General features: G+C 42.7%; 1 protein-coding gene across 4 annotated transcripts in view; it reads left to right on the forward strand.

The window, feature by feature from the left end:
• TMC7 (transmembrane channel like 7) overlaps positions 1–21,406 on the forward strand; it is a 56,748-nt gene that overhangs the window by 21,339 nt on the left and 14,003 nt on the right. For all 4 annotated transcript variants that reach the window (XR_006294219.1, XM_043560423.1, XM_043560424.1 and 1 more), the window contains exons 4-12: positions 338–505; positions 2,081–2,163; positions 7,409–7,554; positions 11,175–11,322; positions 12,613–12,786; positions 14,427–14,584; positions 17,055–17,172; positions 17,608–17,705; positions 19,954–20,140. Coding sequence is in view for 3 of the 4 variants with exons in the window: in XM_043560423.1 (XP_043416358.1) it covers positions 338–505; positions 2,081–2,163; positions 7,409–7,554; positions 11,175–11,322; positions 12,613–12,786; positions 14,427–14,584; positions 17,055–17,172; positions 17,608–17,705; positions 19,954–20,140 (1,280 nt within the window). In the remaining variant the exon portion in view is untranslated. The remainder of the gene's footprint in view (positions 1–337; positions 506–2,080; positions 2,164–7,408; positions 7,555–11,174; positions 11,323–12,612; positions 12,787–14,426; positions 14,585–17,054; positions 17,173–17,607; positions 17,706–19,953; positions 20,141–21,406) is intronic.

Raw genomic sequence — 21,406 nt, forward strand, 5'->3', positions numbered from 1 at the left:
AACGGTTTCATACAGTCATGGTCAGTTACAAAAGCACCTATTGCAATTCATGGGGGAAAGGGTAGCCTTTTTAGTAAGTGGTGCTGAGTCAATTAGATATTCATATAAGAAAAGATACTGAGTCCTCCCACACACCATTGTCAAATAGCTAATTCAAGATGGAGTGTAGATTTACAAGTGAAAGAAGGAGAGACTTAAAGCCAACAGCAGATACACAAAATGTTTCTTCCTCCCTCCCCCACCAAGTCCCTCAGCTTTCTGGCTGATTGGATGTATCGCGGGTAGTGCGTGTGGGTTGATGCTCCTGGTTGGTGATGTCTGGATTTCTTTTTTCCAGGGAAGTTTGGCACTGGGATTCAGTCCTATTTCTCCTTCTTGCGGTTTCTGGTGTTGCTGAACTTGGTGATCTTTCTGATTATCTTTATGCTGGTTTTGCTCCCCGTCTTGCTCACCAAATACAACATCACCAACAGCACCTTTGTTCTCATTCCGTCCAAAGACACAGGTGAGTCTGAGGCCTGGTTTGCTGTGAGAATGTTCTTGTCACTGTGTGCCTATCTACCACTTGGGAGGAGCACTGTGGGCTAGGAAAGTGGAATATTTAGCAAACATGATATAACCTACTCTAATTTATTTATCTACTTTATTTCGAGACTTTTATCTCTGATAATGGTGACACTCAGTTCCCACCAGTTATGTGCCAGACATTATAGCAAGTGCCGGACGTGTATTTCTTTACTGAATGCTCAACAGAAATCACATCTTTTGGGCATTCTGTTTATTCTAATGTAGAGGGTTTCTGTCATCCACAGACATTTATCGATTCCCTTCTTGATTCCTAGCTCTGTGCTAGGGGCCAGAAGTAGGGTGAGCTGAGTCAGTGCCTACTTATGTTAGAATTATAAAATGGCAGAACTGGAATTAGCCTTGGAGGAACTGGTGCAACTCCTTTCTTTCTTTCTTTCTTTTTTTTTTTTAGTAGCATTCACGCCCATTGTGGAGCCCAATGCACGGCTTTAAGTCACCACCATGAGTTCCAGACCTGAGCTGAGATCAAGAGTCAGATGCTTAACTGACCGTTAACTTTCTTCTTTTCACAAAGGGGAACTGAGGTTCAGAGAAGGGTTCAGAGATTCAGGGTTCAGAGGTTCAGAGATTGGGTTATTTTCCTCAATTGTCACTCCCCTGTAATTGTGACTTTGTAGGGCATCCCACTGTGGCAGAGAATACTTTCTGCCCTGTTGGTATTGCAGTTGGCCATGTGACTTGTTTTGTCCAGAGGAATATTAGCTTGAAATGGTTTATGTGGTTGACTTGTCTATGAGAAGAGTCCTGGGGAGGGCCCATTGCCTCAGCCTGGGCCCCAGAATGAAGTGATATGGTGTAGACTTGAGCCCAACTGGAAGACTGGAGTCCGTCCTAGCTCAGCCTAAATCAGCTACATGAGCTCAAACTGTAGCTCCATGAATGAGAAAATATATATTTAGTATGTTTAGTAACTGAGACTTTGAAGTTATTTGTTACATAGCAAAGGTAACTGATACAGAAAAAGTAAATTAGCTGTTCAAGGATAAGGTAGCTTCACTAAAATTAGTATTCAGATAATCCCTTGATCATTTGTACATATGTAAATATAGGTTGTTTTAATGAAGCTGCGTGTTTATTTACACACCTGGAAAGATCTTTTAAAATTGGATGTGCTTACAATGGAATAACAATACATCAATCACATATTCCAAAACACGTGCAAACATAAACCCCAAAGCACAAAATACCAATACAAACAAAACACATGCTATAAGTAGACCCACATACATGTACAGAAACATGTACAGAAAAAGACATACATCCACAGATGTGTAGGGAGAATAGCGAGAGGGGAAAATGCTGCTGTACTTGGTGTATTGAGGTTTGGACTGCAGACAGAAAACCACAAGTTCATAAACACATCCACACATAATTATATGTGACATGTCTAAATATTATACATATGCATGCATATGTACACAAATTATGATAGACAAATTGTAGAGACTGTGAAACTATTTCCACTGACGTTCTTGTTTTTGTTTTTTCACAGATGTTCAATGCACAGTGTATCCAATAAGTAGTTCTGGACTCATTTACTTTTATAGTTATATCATAGACTTGCTCTCTGGCACTGTAAGTATTTCACATAATTCTGTATTTGGACCCTCGATATACTGCAAATAGGTTAATTTAAAATTTTTAAAAATGTTTATTTATTTTTGAGACAGAGACAGAGACAGAGTATGAGCAGGGGGGAAGCAGAGAGAGAAGGAGACACAGAATCGGAAGCAGGGTCCAGGCTCTGAGCTGTCGGCACAGAGCCCAGTGTGAGGCTCAAACCCACGAACCGTGAGATCATGACCTGAGCCGAAGTCAGACACGTAACTGACTGAGGCCCCGAGGTGTCCCAAAAAATAGGTTAACTGAAAGATCAGTTTCCTGAGTATCTGTGGTGAGCCAAACACAAGAGTTGACCACCGTCGGCAAGGATAATGTTCACCCACCTGCTGCTAGATTATACAGGAAATGGGCTTTGTCACTTTCAGCCTTTGGCCTTTCCTTAGTCCCTGCCACCTTTGTATTGACCTATAGCAGAATACTGAGCTCTCCCACAGAAAGAAGTTTCAGTGAAAATAAACCCAAATAGAATTTATTTAATTTCTCAGACATTGTAATACCTTACATTTTGGGGTCTTCAACCACCCGGATGAAAGCCTGGACTCTTCCTCCCAGAAATTACACACAAAGACCTGAGTCACACACACGTTTGTACACATCCATACACATTCCCTGAAATCCGGAGTTGATTAATCCCAGGTTAACCCCCTGCTCTAAAGTGGAACTAATCTCCTCCTTGCTATAGTAGTTCCAAAGGGTTTTTATCTTCTTTCTTCTAAAAAAAAAAAAAAAAAAAATGATTTTTTTGTGTGCTTCCATTTGTTTATCCCACTTTTTCCAGGAAATGAGATTGCAGCTATGGAAAATGGCCATCTCTGCCTTCTAGACCAGTTTTTCTCAACCTCAGCACGACTGATATTTGAGGGCCATACTTCTTTGTTGTGGGGGCCGTCCTGTGCACTGTAGGAAGTACAGCAGTGTCCCTGGCCTCTACCTACTGGACGCCGCCCGTAGCAGCCACAGTTGTACAATCAAAAATGTCTCCGGACATTGCCAGATGTTTCCTGGGGGACAAAATTGCCTCTGGTTAGGAACCACTCCTTTAGAGGGGTGCCTGGCTGGTTCAAAATAGAGCCTGTGACTCTTGATCTCACGGTTGTGAGTTCTAGCCCCATGTGGGGCATGGAGCCTACTTAAAAAAAAAAAAAAAAAAGAACCACTCCTTTAGATGTTTAAAAAATACAAACATATAGGGGCCCCTGGGTGGCTCAGTCGGTTAAGCATCCGACTTCGGCTCAGGTCATGATCTCACGGTTTGTGAGTTCGAGCCCCGCGTCGGGCTCTGTGCTGCCAGCTCAGAGCCTGGAGCCTGCTTCGGATTCTTTGTTTCCCTCTCTCTCTACCCTCTGCCACGTGCACTCTGCCTCTCGCATTATCTCAAAAATAAATAAACATTAAAAAAAATAAAAAATACAAATATATAAAAAGTCTTTCTGAAAGTTACTAGTCTTCATTTTATTTATTTATTTTTATTTTATTTTTTAAATAGACTCCATGCCCAGCATGGAACCCAGCCCAGGGCTTGAAATCACGACCCTGAGATCAAGACTCAGGTCTGATCAAGAGTCAGACAACCAACAAAGCCACCCAGGTGCCCCTGAAAGTTACTTCTGCTTTACCGAATGTGCAAAGCTTTGCATTTGTCCATTGCATTTGATTTCGAAAAAGTGGTTTTCACGTCTATGAGCTTATGTTTTTCTCACAGTAATTGAGAGGAATTATCAGACACGTGTTAAAATGTCCACTATGCAAAAGAAGAAACAGAAGCTGTATAAAATATGCAAGGGGGAAAGAAATTCAGTGAGTAACCCAAGGTCGCTAATGATAGCAAAGTGGGAACAAATTCCCAGAACTGCTGTTAGGCCCCTTTCTGTAAATTACATTCCACAAGAAAAGTTTCTTTTTATAGACCTCCACACACCATAACCTTTTTCCTTATAGGAGAAATTATAGGAGGCTTAGATACACTTGATCATAAATGTTTAGCATACCATGATAAAAGGAGAGATGGCCAGAGAGGTTAAACAATGGCTTGTCTTTGCTGAAAACAGTTGAGCTCATGATCAAATCAGATAAATCTTTTTCCAGGCCCACTGGATCTTGGCCCCATAATGTTACATTATTTTGAAGGGGAGATACTGATGACAGACAGCCCTGATACCGACCTGGGCCCATGAAAACAGGTTTCGTGTAGTTGGGAAAGTTTTTGTAGCCTGTGTACCCAGCCTTCAGAAGAATTAAAGATAGAATCTTCTGTTTCTACGTTTTTATTTCTAATAAAAATTGACTTAAGGGAAGCCATGATCTCGTGGTTCGTGAGTTCAAGCCCTGTATCAGACTCGAAGCAGAGCCTGCTTGGGATTCTCCCTCTCTGCCCTTCACTCACTCTCAAAATAAATAAATACATGTAAACATGTATTTAAATACTCAATATAACAATATATGGTTATCATAAAAAATACAAAATTTATAGAGTAAAAAGTGAAAGTACCTCTCCCCAGAGGCCACCTAACCTTTAACACTGGTTCATAGCCCTCTTGACCTTTCTCGTGACCTTCTGGTTCACAGCTTTTTTGACTTTACTCTCTACCTGACTTTATATGGTCTTACTTCCTATTTTATAATACGGATTTTTCATGGTCCAGACAGCCTTCTATTGCTTCCATATTCCTCCTTTATAAATGATACTATACTGAACATCTGTGTACCTTGTATACTATTCCTGCTTTCTGTATATATTCCCTTTCCACTCCTACAGTTTTCCTGCTGTCAAAGGAGAAGAGTGAGGTGTTTGGTTATTCCCACCCTGAGTAGTCTGGGGGCTTTTCTACGCTATATTTTCACATAGGGTGCCTTTGGGGTTTTTGTTTTGTTTTGTTTTGGTTTGGTTTTGGTCTTGTTTGGTTTTGGTGAGAGCTTTATTGAGATATAGTTCATGTATCATATAGTCCATTTAAAGTGCACAATTCCATGGTTTTTTCTGTGTGCCATCATTGCCAATCTTAGAACACTTTCATCACCTCAAAAAGAAATGTTGTGCCCTTCACGTATCACCTACCAATCCTAACCAGCCCTGAGCAACCATTAATCTGCCTTTGTGTACAAAATGCTCATTCCTGACATTTCATATACATGGAATCATACAATAGGTGTTTTTTTTTTTTTTTTTGTCTCTGGCTTCTTTCATTTAGAGTGTTTTTAAAGGTTCACCCATGTTGTAGCATCTCTCAGTCTTGTTCCATTGGAACAAGATTCCAGTTGTGTAGATTCCATTAATAAGATTCCATTGTGTAGATACACCACATTTTGTTTATCCATTCACAGTGGACAGTTGGATTGTTTACAACTAGTGATTCCACACCTATACCTAGGAGTGAAATCACTAGGTTAAATGGTAACCCTGTGTTTAACTTGTTGAGGAACTGCCAGACTTTTCCAAAGCAGCTGCACCATTTTCCATTCTCACCTGTAATGTTTGAGGATGCTGATGTCTCCACATTCTTATCAACACTTGCTATTTACTGACTTTTTGATTATAGCCACCCCAGTTTGTGTGAAAGTGGAACCTCTTTGTGATTTTGATTTGCATTTCCCTAATGACTAATGGTGTTGAGCATCTTTTCATGTGCTTATTGACCATTGTGTATCTTCTTTGAATAAATGTGTATTTGGATCCTCCTTCCATTTTTAATTGGATTCTGTCTTTTTATTGTTGAGCTATAAGAGTTCTTTTTTTTTTTCTTTTAAGATTTTCTTTTTAAGTAATCTCTACACCTAACGTGGAACTCGAACTCACAACCCCGAGATCAAGAGTCTCATGCTCTATCAACTAACCAGCTGGGATCCCCAGGGATTCTTTATATATTCCAGATATAAGGTCCTTATCAGACACATGGTTTACAAGTATTTGCTTCTATTCTCTGGATTGTGTTTTCACTTTCTTGATAGTATCCTTTGAAGCATAAAAGTTTTTAATTTTGATGAAGTCCAATTTATTTTTTCTTTTATTGCTTGTGCTTTTGGTGTCATACTTAAGAATTCGTGGACAAATTCAAGGTCATGGAGACTTTAGTCCTCTATTTTCCTGTAAGAGTTTTCTAGTTTGGGCTCTTGCATTTAAGTTTTTGATCCATAAGTTAATTTTTATATATAGGGTAATGTAGGGGTTCAGCTTCTTTTTCTTTTCTTTCTTTTGCATCTGCTACCCAGCTGTCTTAGTACCATTTCTTGAAAAAACCATTCTTTCCCTTTATCAAAAATCAATTCATCATAGATGTATTTGCCTCAATTCTATTCCATTGATCTATGTCTATTTTTATATTACTACCACAATGTATTGATGAGTGTTGTTTTATAGTAAGTGAAATTGGGATGTGTGAGTCTTCCAACTTTATTATTCTTTTTCAAGATTGTTTTGGCTATTCTGGGCCCCTTACAATTCAATGTGAATTTTAGGATTAGCTGGTAAATTACTGCAAAGAAGCCACCAGGGATTCTGATACAGATGTGTTGAATCTGTAGATCACATTATTCTCCTGATCCATGAACATGGAATGTTTTCCACTGATTTAGATGTTTAATTTTTCTTAACAATGTTTGATAGTGTTAAGAATGTAAGAAAGAAAGAAAGAAAGAAAGAAAGAAAGAAAGAAAGAAAGAAAGAAAAGGAGGGGGGTGCCTGAGTGGCTCAGTCAGTTAAGTGTCCAACTTTGGCTTAGGTCATGATCTCATGACTCATGGGTTCGAGCCCCATGTTGGGCTCTGTGCTGACAGCTCAGAGCCTGGAGCATGCTTTGGATTCTGTGTCTGTCTCTCTCCGTCCCTCCCACATTCATGTTCTGTCTTTCTCTCTCTCTCTGTCTCTCTCTCTCTCAAAAATAAACATTAAAAAAAAAAAGACTGTGTGATTTACACTTCATGTTTTAAATCTATACCTAAGTATGTTATTCTTTTTGCACATGGAATTGTTAATTTCATTCTTGGATCATACATCTCTGTATTTTTAATGCTCGGGTTTTATCCGTGCTTTGTTCCCCAAACACTAACCAAACATGCCTTATGATTCTGGCATTGTTCTGGTGTCTGGGAATTCAGGAATGAACAATGACACTGGAATGCGAGTTTCTTGAGGCAGAGACTGGTCTCCTGTTCCCTGAAGTGAATTCACCAGTCTGACCTCATGCCCTTGGTTTGGTTTCAGGGTTTCTTGGAGGAGACCTGCCTCTTTTATGGACATTACACCATTGATGGGGTGAAATTTCAGAACTTCACCTATGATCTGCCCCTGGCTTATTTGTTAAGCACGATTGCCTACCTGGCCCTGAGTCTTCTTTGGATAGTGAAAAGGTAAAATTTATCTCTTCATTGTGTTCTTTTTGCATTACCTTTGATGGCTGGGGTTTATTGGAGGTCCGTGGACTCTTGGAACCATTGCCCAAAGGATGAGCAGAGGCCAGGAGTAGGATTTGGGAAGAAAGGTCCATGAGTCTTTTGCAGGCAGGGGAGACCTGGAGGAAATGGAAGCAAAATTTGGGAGCTGGAGCAGAAGTCTGGGGTGCTTCAGTCAGTCATAATTACACACATTGGCCAGCGCCATAATGTAACCTTACCTTGGATCTGGTGTGGATGCTAATCAGGTCTCTACTGGGTTGCAAGTGTTAGAGACCCTACTCTGATTAACTGCGGTAAAGGGGAACTGAGGGGCTCAGAGAACCAAGGTAGGGAGGAAGCTCCAAATTATAGGAAGGGTAAGGATATAGGTATGTCTTCTAAACAACCAAAAGCAAGGGCTCCTTCCTCTCTGATTCTCCTGGTGGCAGCTTCCTTACATAGACTCTCAGTCACAGGTTCAGAAATCCTTTTGAAGAGACTCATTGATTCTGCTTAATTCAGGTATCCAAACCCGACCCTTCAACTAAGGTCAGCAGGTCAAGGTCATAGGAGAACGTCTCATTTTCCATGGTGGACCAATGGTTCAGTGGGAGATGCCAATTCCCAAGACATGAATAGCAAGGAATATTAATTACTTTAATTACTAACAAACAACTGTCCTAAAAAGTACCAACAGCCAAACAATAGGAGTTGTATATCTTTCTTACATGAAGTTCTGAATAGAGACACAGGTTACTGTGGTAGACTCCTTCTCAGTCATTCTGGGATTCAAGTTTACCAAACTTCAGCCATTTTCAGCATTGGCTAGAAAGGCAGGAAGGGAAAACAAACATGGAGGAGTATCACATGGGAGGTATTTATAGGCTAGGCCTGGAAGTGATGCACATTGTTCACATTCCATTAGTTATAGACCAAAGATAACTGTGGGGGAGGCTGGGAGATGTCCCTGGCTGGCAGCTATTTTCTAGCACTAATATAATACTATAGGAGAACCGCAAGTTTTTAATGGACAGCTTGTTCTCTCTGCCCCAATGATGTTGGTCGGCAGGCAAGGTTATGGGTGGGCACCTCTCTTACCCGCTTCACTGTCTACATGAGAGCATACATGCTATAAGCCATGGGGCTCTGAAGCTCCTTATCACAGGCATAGAAGGGACCAGGGTGTTGAGGACAGAGTTGCCCTCCACAGAGACTAGGATTTATCACCACAGAAAAAGCCCCAGAGACTAGCTGGGCACTCATATCCTGTGTTGGCATCTATGAGATGAAAATTAAGTGCTGTGTGTCCATCGCCCACTCAAATGGGCAGCATACTGATGCAAAAAAGCAGTGGCTCATTTTGAGAGCAGAGAGATGCATGGTAGAGAAATGTTAGTTGATTGGGGTCTGGCTTTGCTACTCTATGATTATGGCAGGGACAGATCCAAGTTTTATGGGCCTGCGGTTTAGACAGTTTGGAGGGGCCCTCTTTGAGATGAAGAATACAAAAAGGTCTTGTGTAAAGTCTGAAAAAATAAACACAACAGGACCATATGAACACGTTGCTGGAGGCTCTCCCAGGACCTTGGAAGGAGTCCTGGAGAAGATTTAAGCTTTATTAGCCGAATAGTGACTCCACCTTCAGACCTTGCCCAAGCTCCTCACCTCAGGGCTCTGATTGCTTCCTGAGGAAGACTGGAGGGAGGCCTGGGTGTGATGTCATGGGGAAAGTCTATTCCAGGAGGAGGAAGTGCTATTAACAGCAAAGAGCCTGGACTTCGGGGTCCAGAGACCAAGGTTCAAACACCCCTTCACCTCTGTGAGCCTCATTTTCTTCCCCTGTGAAATGGAAGATTAACTGAAACAAGGCAGGTAAAGGACTTAGTACTGGCACCTTCCAGACATTTATTGAATTAAAATTACCATCGTTGTCACCGTCAAATTAGCCCCAGTTCTTGCCCTCACTCTCTGGATCTAGGGAAATAATTTTTCCCATCTCTGTATCTCTGCTTTCTCATCTGTAAAATGTAGTTTTGGTCTAAATCATAGGATTTCAACTGGGATAGGACCTCAGAATCCCCATGGAGCTTGCTAAAATAACGTATTTCTGGACCCCACGTGGGATCTCCTGAATTAGGAATCTCAGAGTGTGAGGCCTCCTGGGCGTCTGCATTTTGGAAGAGCACCCCAGGTGGTTCTGATATACAATTTTTGCTGTGACCTTTTGGCAGAATGACTGATAACTGTAATTTCCTTATACTTCAGCTGTCTTTACAACTCACTAGCAAATCCTAAAAATATCCTGTTGCCTCTACACAGTCTGTGGCATTCAATGTTTTCGTATCATCAAAGGCTGGGGTGTATTTTTTCCAGGAAGGCATTTGAATGAATTAAAATTATAAAATGTGCCACCAAGTGGCATCTGACCTAAATAGGTGCTCACTAAATATTTGGCTATTTTACCATTTAAGTCATTTATACATTGATTTATCCATCAATTATATTTGGTCATATTATGGTCCAGGCATTCCAGATATAAAAATGGCCAGATAGCCAGGGTACTTGCCCTCAAGGAATTTAAAATTTAGTCAGGTTGGGGTGCCTGTGTGGCTCAGTCAGTTAAGCGTCCGACTTTGGCTCAGGTCATGATCTCGCGGTTTGGGAGTTCAAGCTCCAGATTGGGCTCTCTGCTCTCAGCACAGAGCCCGCTTCAGATCCTGTCTCCCTCTCTCTCTGCGCCTCCCCTGCTCATGCTGTCTCTCTCAAAAAATAAGTAAACATTAAAAATTTTTTTGGGCGCCTGGGTGGCGCAGTCGGTTAAGCGTCCGACTTCAGCCAGGTCACGATCTCGCGGTCCGTGAGTTCGAGCCCCGCGTCAGGCTCTGGGCTGATGGCTCAGAGCCTGGAGCCTGCTTCTGATTCTGTATCTCCCTCTCTCTCTGCCCCTCCCCCGTTCATGCTCTGTCTCTCTCTGTCCCAAAAATAAATAAACGTTGAAAAAAAAAATTAAAAAAAAAAATTTTTTTTAATTGAGTCAGGTTAAGGGGCTGCAAGATGATTGCGGATTAGGTTCATTGCCTTGAAGAAAATAGACTAATTTGAAGTGGGGGTCACAACTTTAGATGGGGCAGTGAGGAATCTTTGCAAGGGATATTTGAGCTGAAACCTGAATGATGCAAAAGGAGCAGCCTTGGGAAGAGGCAGGGGAAGAACTGTCCCAAGAGTGGGTAGAGGGTCCTGTAAGTACAAAGGCCCTGGGGCCGGAGAAATTTGTGTGTTTGTAGAAAGGAAACAAAGCCATGGTAGTTACAGCAGAATGGCCGTATGGGAGGAAAGATGGCACAGTGCAGGATCTCTAGGCTGTGTTAAAGAGTTTAGATTTATTCCAGCTGTGAGAAAAGCCACTGGGCAGATGACATAATTGTCAACAAGCTACCTGTTTAACTGCCACTCATATTTAGAATGGTCCAGAACGTGTCCATGTCAAAATGAGTGGAAAATGCAGCCATGCATTTTTTTTTTTAAATTGTAAACAAAGCCAATCTGTGGGCCTGTATGCTGTTCTTAAAAGAAAGGGAATCATGTCTTGGACTCAGGTCAGTGGAAGGGTTCAAAATCAACCTGATCCGGAGTGAGGAGCACTTTCAGAGTTACTGCAACAAGATCTTTGCTGGCTGGGACTTCTGCATCACCAACCGTAGCATGGCGGACCTGAAGCACAGCAGCCTGCGGTATGAGCTCCGGGTGAGTGCTGCTGGCTTTTCCCTCGGCGGGTTCCTTGCCAGCAAAGTCGTGCCTTGGAAAGCGGGGGTTGTAGCTTGCAGAGCAGCTGGGTCGGGGCCAGGCTGTCTTCAGTACTCAGCAGATTTCCCTAGTGTTGGTTTCAAGAGCTTTCCACGGAGGGTGCCACTGGGTGGCTCAGTCGGGTAAGTGTTCGACTTCGGCTCAGGTCATAATTTCATAGTGTATGAGTTCAAGCCCCACATCGGGCTCTGCATTGGTGGTGCAGAGCCTGCTTGGGATTCTCTCGGTCTCTCTCTCTGTCTCTCTCTCTCTGCCCCTTCCCCACTTGTGCTCTGTCTCAAAATTAATAAATAAACTTAAAAAAAAAAAAAAAGAGCTTTCCACAGAGATCCCCTTACCCTACACATGGAGCTGATGGACTGGGGATTGGAGGAGATGTGGGGACATGATGGTGGGTGGGAGGGGAGAGTATCTTCCCTCCTTCCCCACCACCTCATGCTGTTATTTTTCCACCTGTTGAGAATCTGTCGTGCATCACTTATACCAGGAGAAACAACTAAGGGGGGAGGCCACAACGATAAGGTGGAGTGGAGAATACAAAAAAGTACAAACGAATTTCCAGATTCATAAGGGGAAAAAGAGGAACAAATAGTATCTTGACCAAACCTACCAAAAAAAGAGGAGGGGACAATTATATCAAAACCATAATAAAGTAAGATGGAAGGAATCAAATTAAATGTATTATCTGTTTAAAGGAACGGCACAGGGTACCTGGCTGGCTCAGTCAAGTAAGCGTCCAACTTCAGCTCAGGTCGTGATCTCGCAGTTCATGAGTCCCAGCCCCACATCAGGCTTGTTGCTGTCAGTCTGTCAGCACAGAGCCTGCCTTGGATCCTTTGCCCTCCTCTCTTTCTGCCCTTCCCCCGCTCACGCTCCCTCCCTCCCTCCCTCTCCCTCTCTCTCTGTCTTTCAAAAAATAAATAAAACATTAAAAAAATTTAAAGGAATGGCACATACTGCATGTCAGTAATGTCATGAATAGGTTATGCTTCCGTTTTCACATTTATTGTGGAGTCTAACTGTTGCCTTAAATAGGAGGCTCTACCTTGACTTAGGTCTTTAGTAGACATGAAGACTAGTTGAGCTTGGTCTGGGAAGATACCTGGGGGGAGATGAATGCTTAAGGAAGGTCTTATAGATGGCTGGATAGGGCACGACGGTGAGTCACATGTTCAACCCCTGAATATCGCTTCACCTAGTGCTCACAGATGAGTTTTCTTTGGCCCTCAGGCAGATCTGGAGGAAGAAAGAATACGGCAGAAGATAGCAGAAAGGACCTCGGAAGAAACAATACGGATTTACTCTTTGAGACTGTTTTTGAACTGCATTGTTCTGGCTGTTTTAGCTGCATGCTTTTATGCAATTTATAGAGCAACGATATTCTCACAAGAGCACATGAAAAAAGTGAGTACTCTGTGAAAGTCAGTTTAACTTTTACTTTGGCTGGACATTTTGTAGGCCAAGTGCATTGTCTGAAGTGGATATAAATTTGGCTGATATGACAGAGAACTGGAAAATCAGAGGTGACCAATTTCCACTTTGATTTTGTTTTATTTATTTATGTATTGTTTTAAAAGTAGGCTTCACTCCCAGTGGGGAGCCCATCGTGGCGCTTGAACTCACAACCTGAAATCAAGACCTGAGCCAAGATCAAAAGTTGGACGCTTAACTGACTGAGCTGCCCAGGAACCCACAATTTCCACTTTTAATAAAAATAACAAAAGCATCCAAAAAGAGTGTTTGGAATTCCTCCTGGAATCCACAGGATTCAAAATTCAGGCTTGCCTGCCTAGATTTAATAGCCAACTCCACTACTTACTAGCTGGGGCCCCACTTTACCTAAAATAGCAGGTGTTTTAGGGGCGCCTGGATGACTCAGTTGGTTAAGCGTCCGACTTTGGCTCAGATCATGATCTCGCGGTCTGTGAGTTCAAGCCCCGCATTGGGCTCTGTGCTCACAGCTCAGAGCCTGGAGCCTGCTTCGTTCGGATTTTGTGTCTCCTTCTCTCTCTGCCTCTCCCCCACTTGTACTCTGTCTCTCTCTCTCAAAAATAAATAAAACATTTAAAAAAGTTTAATAGCAGTGGTTTAAAAAAGCCAAGTTCGTCTGGTGGCTCTACTTCATGAAATCAATCATTGGGGTCCCAGGTTCATTCCTGTTGTGGCCCTGCCATTCTTAGGATGTGTTCTCTTCTATGTGGTATGAGACAGTTGAGCACATTCATGTTCTAGCCAATGGGAAGGGGTCGGGGAAGGCACACCCTTTCCTTCAAGGGCAAGACCTAGTGCTTGCACTTAAAACTTCCACTCACATCCCTGATCGCTGTATCTAGCTATAAGGGAGGCCAGGAAACATAGTTTTATCCCAGATAGCCACATATGTGACCAATTAGTCTATTACTCTGAAAGGAGGGACTGGCTAGTCCAAATCAATTACTACTATGGCCTTAATAATACTTTAAGTTGCCTATTAATACAGATTCCATGGATTTTTTCTTTCTTTTTTTTAATGTTTATTTATTTATTTTGTGGGGGAGAGAGAGAGATACCATGAGCAGGGGAGGAGCAGAGAGAGAGAGGGAGAGAGAGAATCCCAAACAGGCTCCGCACTCAGCATAGAACATGACTTGAGGCTCGATCTCACTACCATGAGATTGTGACCTGAGCCAAAATCAACAGTCAGATGCTTAACCGACTGAGCCACCCAGGCGCCCCATCCATGGATTTCTTTCAATACTTGACCTTAATCCAATAGAGCAAATTTTTCTTCCTGAGGTGCTAGAGCACAGTTCCTCTATTTGAACACCCAAGGAAGGAAATGGCTTATGTTTATGGGCCATGTTGAATGACATATATGTTTTCTTCTGTTTGTTTTCTAAATATGTATAGTTGAGCTCTTTTTTTGTTTATTTCTTCCAGTTTTATTGAAATATAATTGACATATAGCATATAAGGTGTTCAGCATAATGACTTGACTACGTCAGAGTTAAGTTCTTTCAAGGTCAATTCATCTGGGTGCAAACTTCCCTTTGTTATCTTCACAGGAAATTGACAAGATGGTTTTTGGAGAGAACCTTTTGATATTGTACCTGCCTTCTATTGTGATCACGCTGGCCAATTTTATCACCCCAATGATCTTTGCCAAAATCATCCACTATGAGGATTATTCCCCAGGCTTTGAGATCCGGCTGACAATCCTTAGGTAATGCCTAGACATGCCAAGCAGATCACCACTTGCCTGCTTTCTTGCTCATGGCAGACATTGCTGATCAATTGTGGCACCTTTTCCTGCTGAGCCAAGAGGCCTCTACAGCCTTCAGACAGCCCCTGTGAATGAATTAGAGTGTGCCCATGCAGTGAAATCTCTTTGACTTAAGCATGTACTCAGTGGTACTATATTTTTTGTACATGTGTTAGCATATCAACAGCCGAGGGCATGAGGTGGGGGCCCTGGGAGGCGGTGTTGCTCGGAAGATGTTAGAAATGACAAGTGTTTACCAGCAGGGGAGTGAGGGAATGAGAGAGAGAGAAAGAAGGGATAAAATGTATCTTATTGGAGCTGTTGGCAGCTGGGGCTCAGTCCTACTGGACAACTGGGAGTTTGGGTAGGAAAGCTCTTAAGAGTGTTCCCACCCAACAAGGCACTCATTCTGGACTTCCTAAAGGTGGCTGGCTCCCGAAGGCATGAATTCCCTCACATTGCCACCTCACTACCCGGTGTAAGGGCCTTGGGAGGAGAGGGGAGGAGAGTCACAGGGGCTTACTGCACGAACCTGCCTGAGGCATCTACTGGTATAGTGAGTACCAAGAAAATGTGGCTAAGTCACTGACCAGATGTGTTTCAGCTGACTTCTTATAACTTGTTGTAAATATCTCTCTTCATTCTTAATAAATGTTAAGTTTCCTAGAAAAAAGAAAGAAAGGACAGCTGTAAAGCAGGGTTTGGGGAGCTAACCAAATGAGCTGAAGAGAACCAGGTGGGGACAGTGTGAAATAGAGCGTTTCATGCCTCAGAGGGCATTTGCTTCTTAAAAACAAAACTTTTTTTTTTTAATGTTTATTCATTTTTGAGAGAGAAACAGAGCACAAGCAGGGGAGGGGCAGAGAGAGACGGGGAGACAGAGAATCCCAAGCAGGCTCCAGACTCTGAGCTGTTAGCACTGAGACCGACGTGGGGCTCGAACTCACAAACTGTGAGATCATGACCTGGGCTGAAGTCGGATGCCCAACCGCCTGAGCCACCCAGGCGCCCCCAAAACTTTTACAGAACAAAAGGTATAATGAACCCCCCCATATGCCTATCACTTAGTTTCAATCATTACCAACATTTGGCTAATCTTGTTTCACCTGTCCCGCTCCCCAACTTTTGCTGGATTATTCTGCCCAAATCTTATTTCACCTTTTTTTTTCTTCCTTAACATACTATCATCATACCTAATAAAATCAAGCCAGTTACCTGATGAAGTTGCAAATGGCTTTCTAGGATTGTTTTGTTCAAACCAGGATCCAAACAGGATCCACGTGCTACGTTTGGTTGTTATGTCTCTTAAGCCCCCTTTATTCTTTTAAGAATTCCCCTTCCCCTTCTTTATGCCATTGATTTGGGTGGACACTGGGCATTTGTCCCGTAGAACATCGCCTAGTGTGGATTTAGTTCATTGTTTCTTCGTGGTGTATTGTATCCTCCTATTGCCTACAGTTGCTCTAAACTGTGTCAAATCTGACTTTTCATTAGATTCCATTTTTAGTAGTGGGCCCATCCCCAGTGGTGCTGAGTACTCACATTCTGCCAGGAGGGACACAACGTCAGGTGGCAGGCTATGTATCCAGAAGAGTGCTTTGCTCCCCCCTCCTAACTTTTTCATATTTCTATTTTTTTTACAAGCAAACAATAGAAAAGCATCTTTAAAAAAGGTTAGCCCACTCTGTCCTCCTGTCTTTGTTTATTTGTGAGAGAAAGAGTGCATGAGAGGTGCAGAGAGAGAGGGAGACAGAGAATCCCAAGCAGGCTCCACACTGTCAGCGCAGAGCTTGACATGGGGCTTGAACTCACAAACCTTGAGATCATGACCCGAGCCAAATTCAAGAGTCGGATGCTGAACCAGTTGAGTCACCCAGGCGCCCCTGCCCTCCTGTCTTGAATCCTGCTTCCCCCAGGCAGCTCTCATCTGCATGGTTGCCATTGTCCATCTGCCTGTTTTGTGTTCTTCCAGAAATAGGATCCTATCTAAGTGACACTCTGTAACATGCTTTTTCCACTCCCCAATATACCAGACATCTCTCAAAGCTTCTATTTAGAAGACACAATTAGTTCCCTTAAGGAATGTGTAATGTTCTGTAGTGTGGCCGCATCGTCATGGATGCAGGAATTCCCAGCTTTTTGATCTTTTTTCCCCCCGCCATTTAAAAAATTGTAGCAAATTACATATACAGCATGAAATTTCCTATTTTAGATATTTTTAAGTGTACAATTCAGTGGCATTAAGTACATTCCCAGTGTTGCTACCAGCACTACTATCCTTTTCCAGAACGTTCTCATAATCCCAAACAGAAACTCTCTAATACTTCTAGATTTGCTTTGAAGCTTTTCCACTCGTAGCTTCAGTTCCAAGGAGCCAGCCTGCCCTAAGGCCTCCTCGTCCTGTACCCTCCCCTCCCTTTTTTCCCTGCAGGTGTGTGTTCATGCGCCTGGCCACCATCTGTGTGCTGGTATTCACCCTGGGCTCCAAGATTACATCCTGTGATAACTACTCCTGTGAGCTCTGTGGCTACAACCAGAAACTCTACCCGGTGAGGCTGCAGGGATGGGGGTGTCCTGCAGGGTGGGTCATCCTGGGGTGACAGGCTCAAGGTTAAGAGAACAGCCCTCAAACCTCTGGGTTTGAATCCCAGATTGGCCCACTTTCCTGCTGTATGGCACAGTCCGACACAGGAGACACTTCTATAGGCTTGAAAACCAAAGTCTGTGCTGGAGCTCAGAGGGGCATCTGCTGGTGGCCTCCAGAGGTAGCAGGATCTGTGGGCAAAAAGGGCTCTGGAAGGAATCTGAGAACCTGGCACTCTCTCTCTCTCTCTTTTTTTTTTTTACGATTTTATTTTTAAGTAACCACTCCACCCAGTATGCAGCTTGAACCCACAACCCCGAGATCCAGAGTGCATGCCCTACCAACCGAGCCAGCCAGGAGCCCCAAGGGCCTCATTTTCTCTTGATCTCTTTGGTTCCAGTGCTGGGAGACCCAAGTTGGACAGGAAATGTACAAGCTGATGATCTTCGACCTCATCATCATCTTGGCCGTGACGCTTTTTGTGGATTTTCCTAGAAAGTAAGCATGAGGGATACCCCTCTAATTTCCCCTACCCCTCCGACCCCCTCCCGAGTCCTCGCTGGAGGCTCCCACCACAGCTGCTTCACAGAGTGCTGACAGAAATCACCAACAACCATCTGGTGACTTTTAACTTGCTCTGGGCCATTGACCTCATGGTTCATTAGGTGCCCCCTTGAAAGGCAGCATAAACAGAAATGGTGCTGCTTTCCATGGGGCTTCCATGGAGGTGGCTTCCAGCCATTAGCACAGCCACTGTCAGGGGAGACCTGGGTTCATCCCCCAGGACTGCCACTTGCTGGTCATGTGACCTTGGGCAAATTATTTAAGCTCTGTGCCTCTTTTCCCACCTGCGAAATGGGGATGGTAGCATTAGCCACTTGACTGCACTGTCGTGAGGATCACATGAGAAAATGCAGAGATAAGTACTGAGCACTCAAGAAAATACTATCACCACATGATCGCCATTATTTAAAAAAATAAAAAAAATTTTTTTAATGTTTATTTGAGAGAGAGAAAGAGAGCATGAGCAGGGGAGGGGCAGAGAGAGAGGGAGACACATAATCCAAAGCAGGCTCCAGGCTCTGAGCTGTCAGCACAGAGCCCGATGTGAGTCGTGAACTCATGAGCCTTGAGATCATGACCTGAGCTGAAGGTGGACGCTCAACAGACTGAACCACCCAGGTGCCCCACATGATCACCATTATTTTGTCATCATATTATTATTGGCATCTCCTTGAGCCTTAAGTGAAACTGTTTACTTAACCACTTTTTTTAACCAGGTGTACAAATTATTCAGGCATGTCAGAAGTCCAGTAAGCCCTTCAAAACCAACTTTAAAAAAGAAAGTGTCCTTTTAAAAACCTACACAAATATGACATGAATGTGTGCTTATTTAAAAATGTTAAATATTTAGTATTTAAATAAATACAGAAGTCCAGAGAATAGTGAGACTTCTCTTTTGTTACCGTCCCCTTAACTCCCCAGTCCTACCTTATTTCTCAGACGTGGCCATTGGGGTAGATCCAGCAGTCCTGGAGCATCTGGGTGGCTCAGTCAGTTAAGCATCTAACTCTCGATTTTGGCTCAGGTCATGATCTCATGGTTCATGAGATCCAGCCCTGTGTCCAGCTCCATGCTAACAGCATGAAGCCTGCTTGGGATTCTCTCTCTCCCTCTCCCCCTCTCCCCGACCCATACATGTGCATTCCCTCTCCCTCTCTCAAAAAAATAAATAAATAAAAACAAAGACACATTTACATAACTACATGTATAAGTAAACACACAGTCTTGCTAGAAGTGTTCTTTTTCCGCCTTTAAATGGGATCACGGTACATCTGCATTGGTCTGCACCTTACTTGTTTTCCTCCCTTGCACACACAAAATATCATGAATAACTTTTCAGTCAGGACACATGGATTTTCCTTATTCATTTTAAGGACTGTATAATGTTCCACTGTGTCTGTGGCATATAGTTTGTCAATGTAGCCCCTACTGATGGTCATTTAGGATGTTTCTAGTATTTAAAAAATTTTTTTTTAATGCTTGTTGTATTTTTGAGAGAGAAAGAGAGAGGGAGAGAGAACATGAGCAGGGGAGGAGCAGAGAGAGAGAGAGGAAGACACAGAATCCGAAACAGGCTCCAGGCTCTGAGCTGTCAGCACAGAGCCTGATGCAGGGCTCGAACTCACGAATCATGAGATTGTGACCTGAGCTGAAGTCAGTGCTTAACTGACTGAGCCACACAGGCGCCCCTGTTTCCAGTATTTTTGCTAACACGTGGCAATCTGCAGTGAACAACTATGTGTGTTAGTCACAGACCCCTGCTTCTGGGGTTTCCGTGGGAAGATTCTAGGATTCCAGGAAGCGATTTTGCTAGGTGGTAGGATTCTCATAAGCCATTTTCTGTGTGAATGCACATTACTTTTTGAGCCGAGTGGCAAGCCAGTACACAGACTGCCATTAATGGTCACCACAGTCTGGTGTGTTAGGTTGTGTTATAATTCCCCTACATTCCATATGAGGAAATGAACCTCATCTGACCTTATCTGGCTGGTAAACTGTAGATCTGAGATTCAGACTCTGGTCTCAATGATTCCAGAGTTCACGGTATTCTGCATCTAAACATAATGACTAACTGGTTTCCATGAGAAATGTGTGTGGAAATAGCCGTGATTTGGGGGACGTGGTTCTGTGGCCTTGGCAGGTACTGGCAATCCAGGTGAGAAATTGTCCTGTTTGTTTCCAGGCTCCTGGTGACCTACTGTTCCTCTTGGAAATTGGTTCAGTGCTGGGGACAGCAGGAATTTGCCATTCCTGATAACGTTCTGGGGATTGTTTATGGGCAAACCATTTGCTGGATTGGAGCCTTTTTCTCCCCTCTTCTCCCTGCAATTGCAACCTTGAAACTCATTATCATCTTTTATGTGAAAGAGGTAAGGAGAAGGTTGGGCAGGGGGCTGATATTCTGGACCATTCTTGACCTTGCAAGGCATTCGGCAGTCGTGTGACTGGAGCCTATCCACGTCCTATCAGATGTATCAAAACTACATTCCTTATTCGATACATATTTTTATTCTGGAAAAAAAGACTTTGAATGGATTTCCACATTTTTATAATTTTGAGAGTCTTAAGGTTTTTTTTTTTTTTTGCTCCTGTGATTTAAATGTTGTTTTTGTAGGTAACCATCTAAAAATTGAGTTGTAATTGATCCATCAGCTGGTAGTGGCACATCTGGTGATGTTTAACAAAGCATTTATTAATTTAAGTTTTGTCATTTTCTGTTTGGATGTTGGAGGCATTGTATTTATTTTCAGGTGTCAGTTATTTGTGTAGCTCCTTGAAGGGCTCACGGGAAGTAAGTATTGTGTCTGAACTAAGTGCTGAATGGGTAGAGTGGCCCTGCAGATGACTGACTGATCTGGGCTTCATTACTGAGCTTCTTTTATTATTATTGTTGTTGTTATTATTATTGTTATTATTATTATTATTATTATTATTATTATAGAAGCAATAGATGCTCAATATCAAACATTTAAACAATGCAGATATGTATACAGTAACTTTCATCCCTTCTTCCAGAGGTGCCATCTACTAATAAGCCCCACACTTATTAATTACCTATTATGCCAAGCCCTGAGGATTCAGAAATGGAAATAATAATTATAATATTAATATTCATAATGACAGTAATCATAATGATAAGAATACCATGTACTCCCCTGCCCCGCTGAACACTTTCCATAGGCTATCATATAATGCTTATACACATCTTTTGTTTTTTTGTTTTTTTTTTCTTTTATTTATTTATTTATTTATTTATTTATTTATTTATTTTTTCTGAAATTTATTGACAAATTGGTTTCCATACAACACCCAGTGCTCATCCCAAAAGGTGCCCTCCTCAATACTCATCACCCACCCTCTCCTCCCTCCCACCCCCCATCAACCCTCAGTTTGTTCTCAGTTTTTAACAGTCTCTTATGCTTTGGCTCTCTCCCATTCTAACCTCTTTTTTTTTTTTTTCCTTCCCCTCCCCCATGGGTTCCTGTTAAGTTTCTCAGGATCCACATAAGAGTGAAACCATATGGTATCTGTCTTTCTCTGTATGGCTTATTTCACTTAGCATCACACTCTCCAGTTCCATCCACGTTGCTACAAAAGGCCATATTTCATTTTTTCTCATTGCCACGTAATATTCC

Source organism: Prionailurus bengalensis, chromosome E3 (assembly GCF_016509475.1).
Source record: "Prionailurus bengalensis isolate Pbe53 chromosome E3, Fcat_Pben_1.1_paternal_pri, whole genome shotgun sequence".
Lineage (NCBI taxonomy): Eukaryota > Metazoa > Chordata > Mammalia > Carnivora > Felidae > Prionailurus > Prionailurus bengalensis.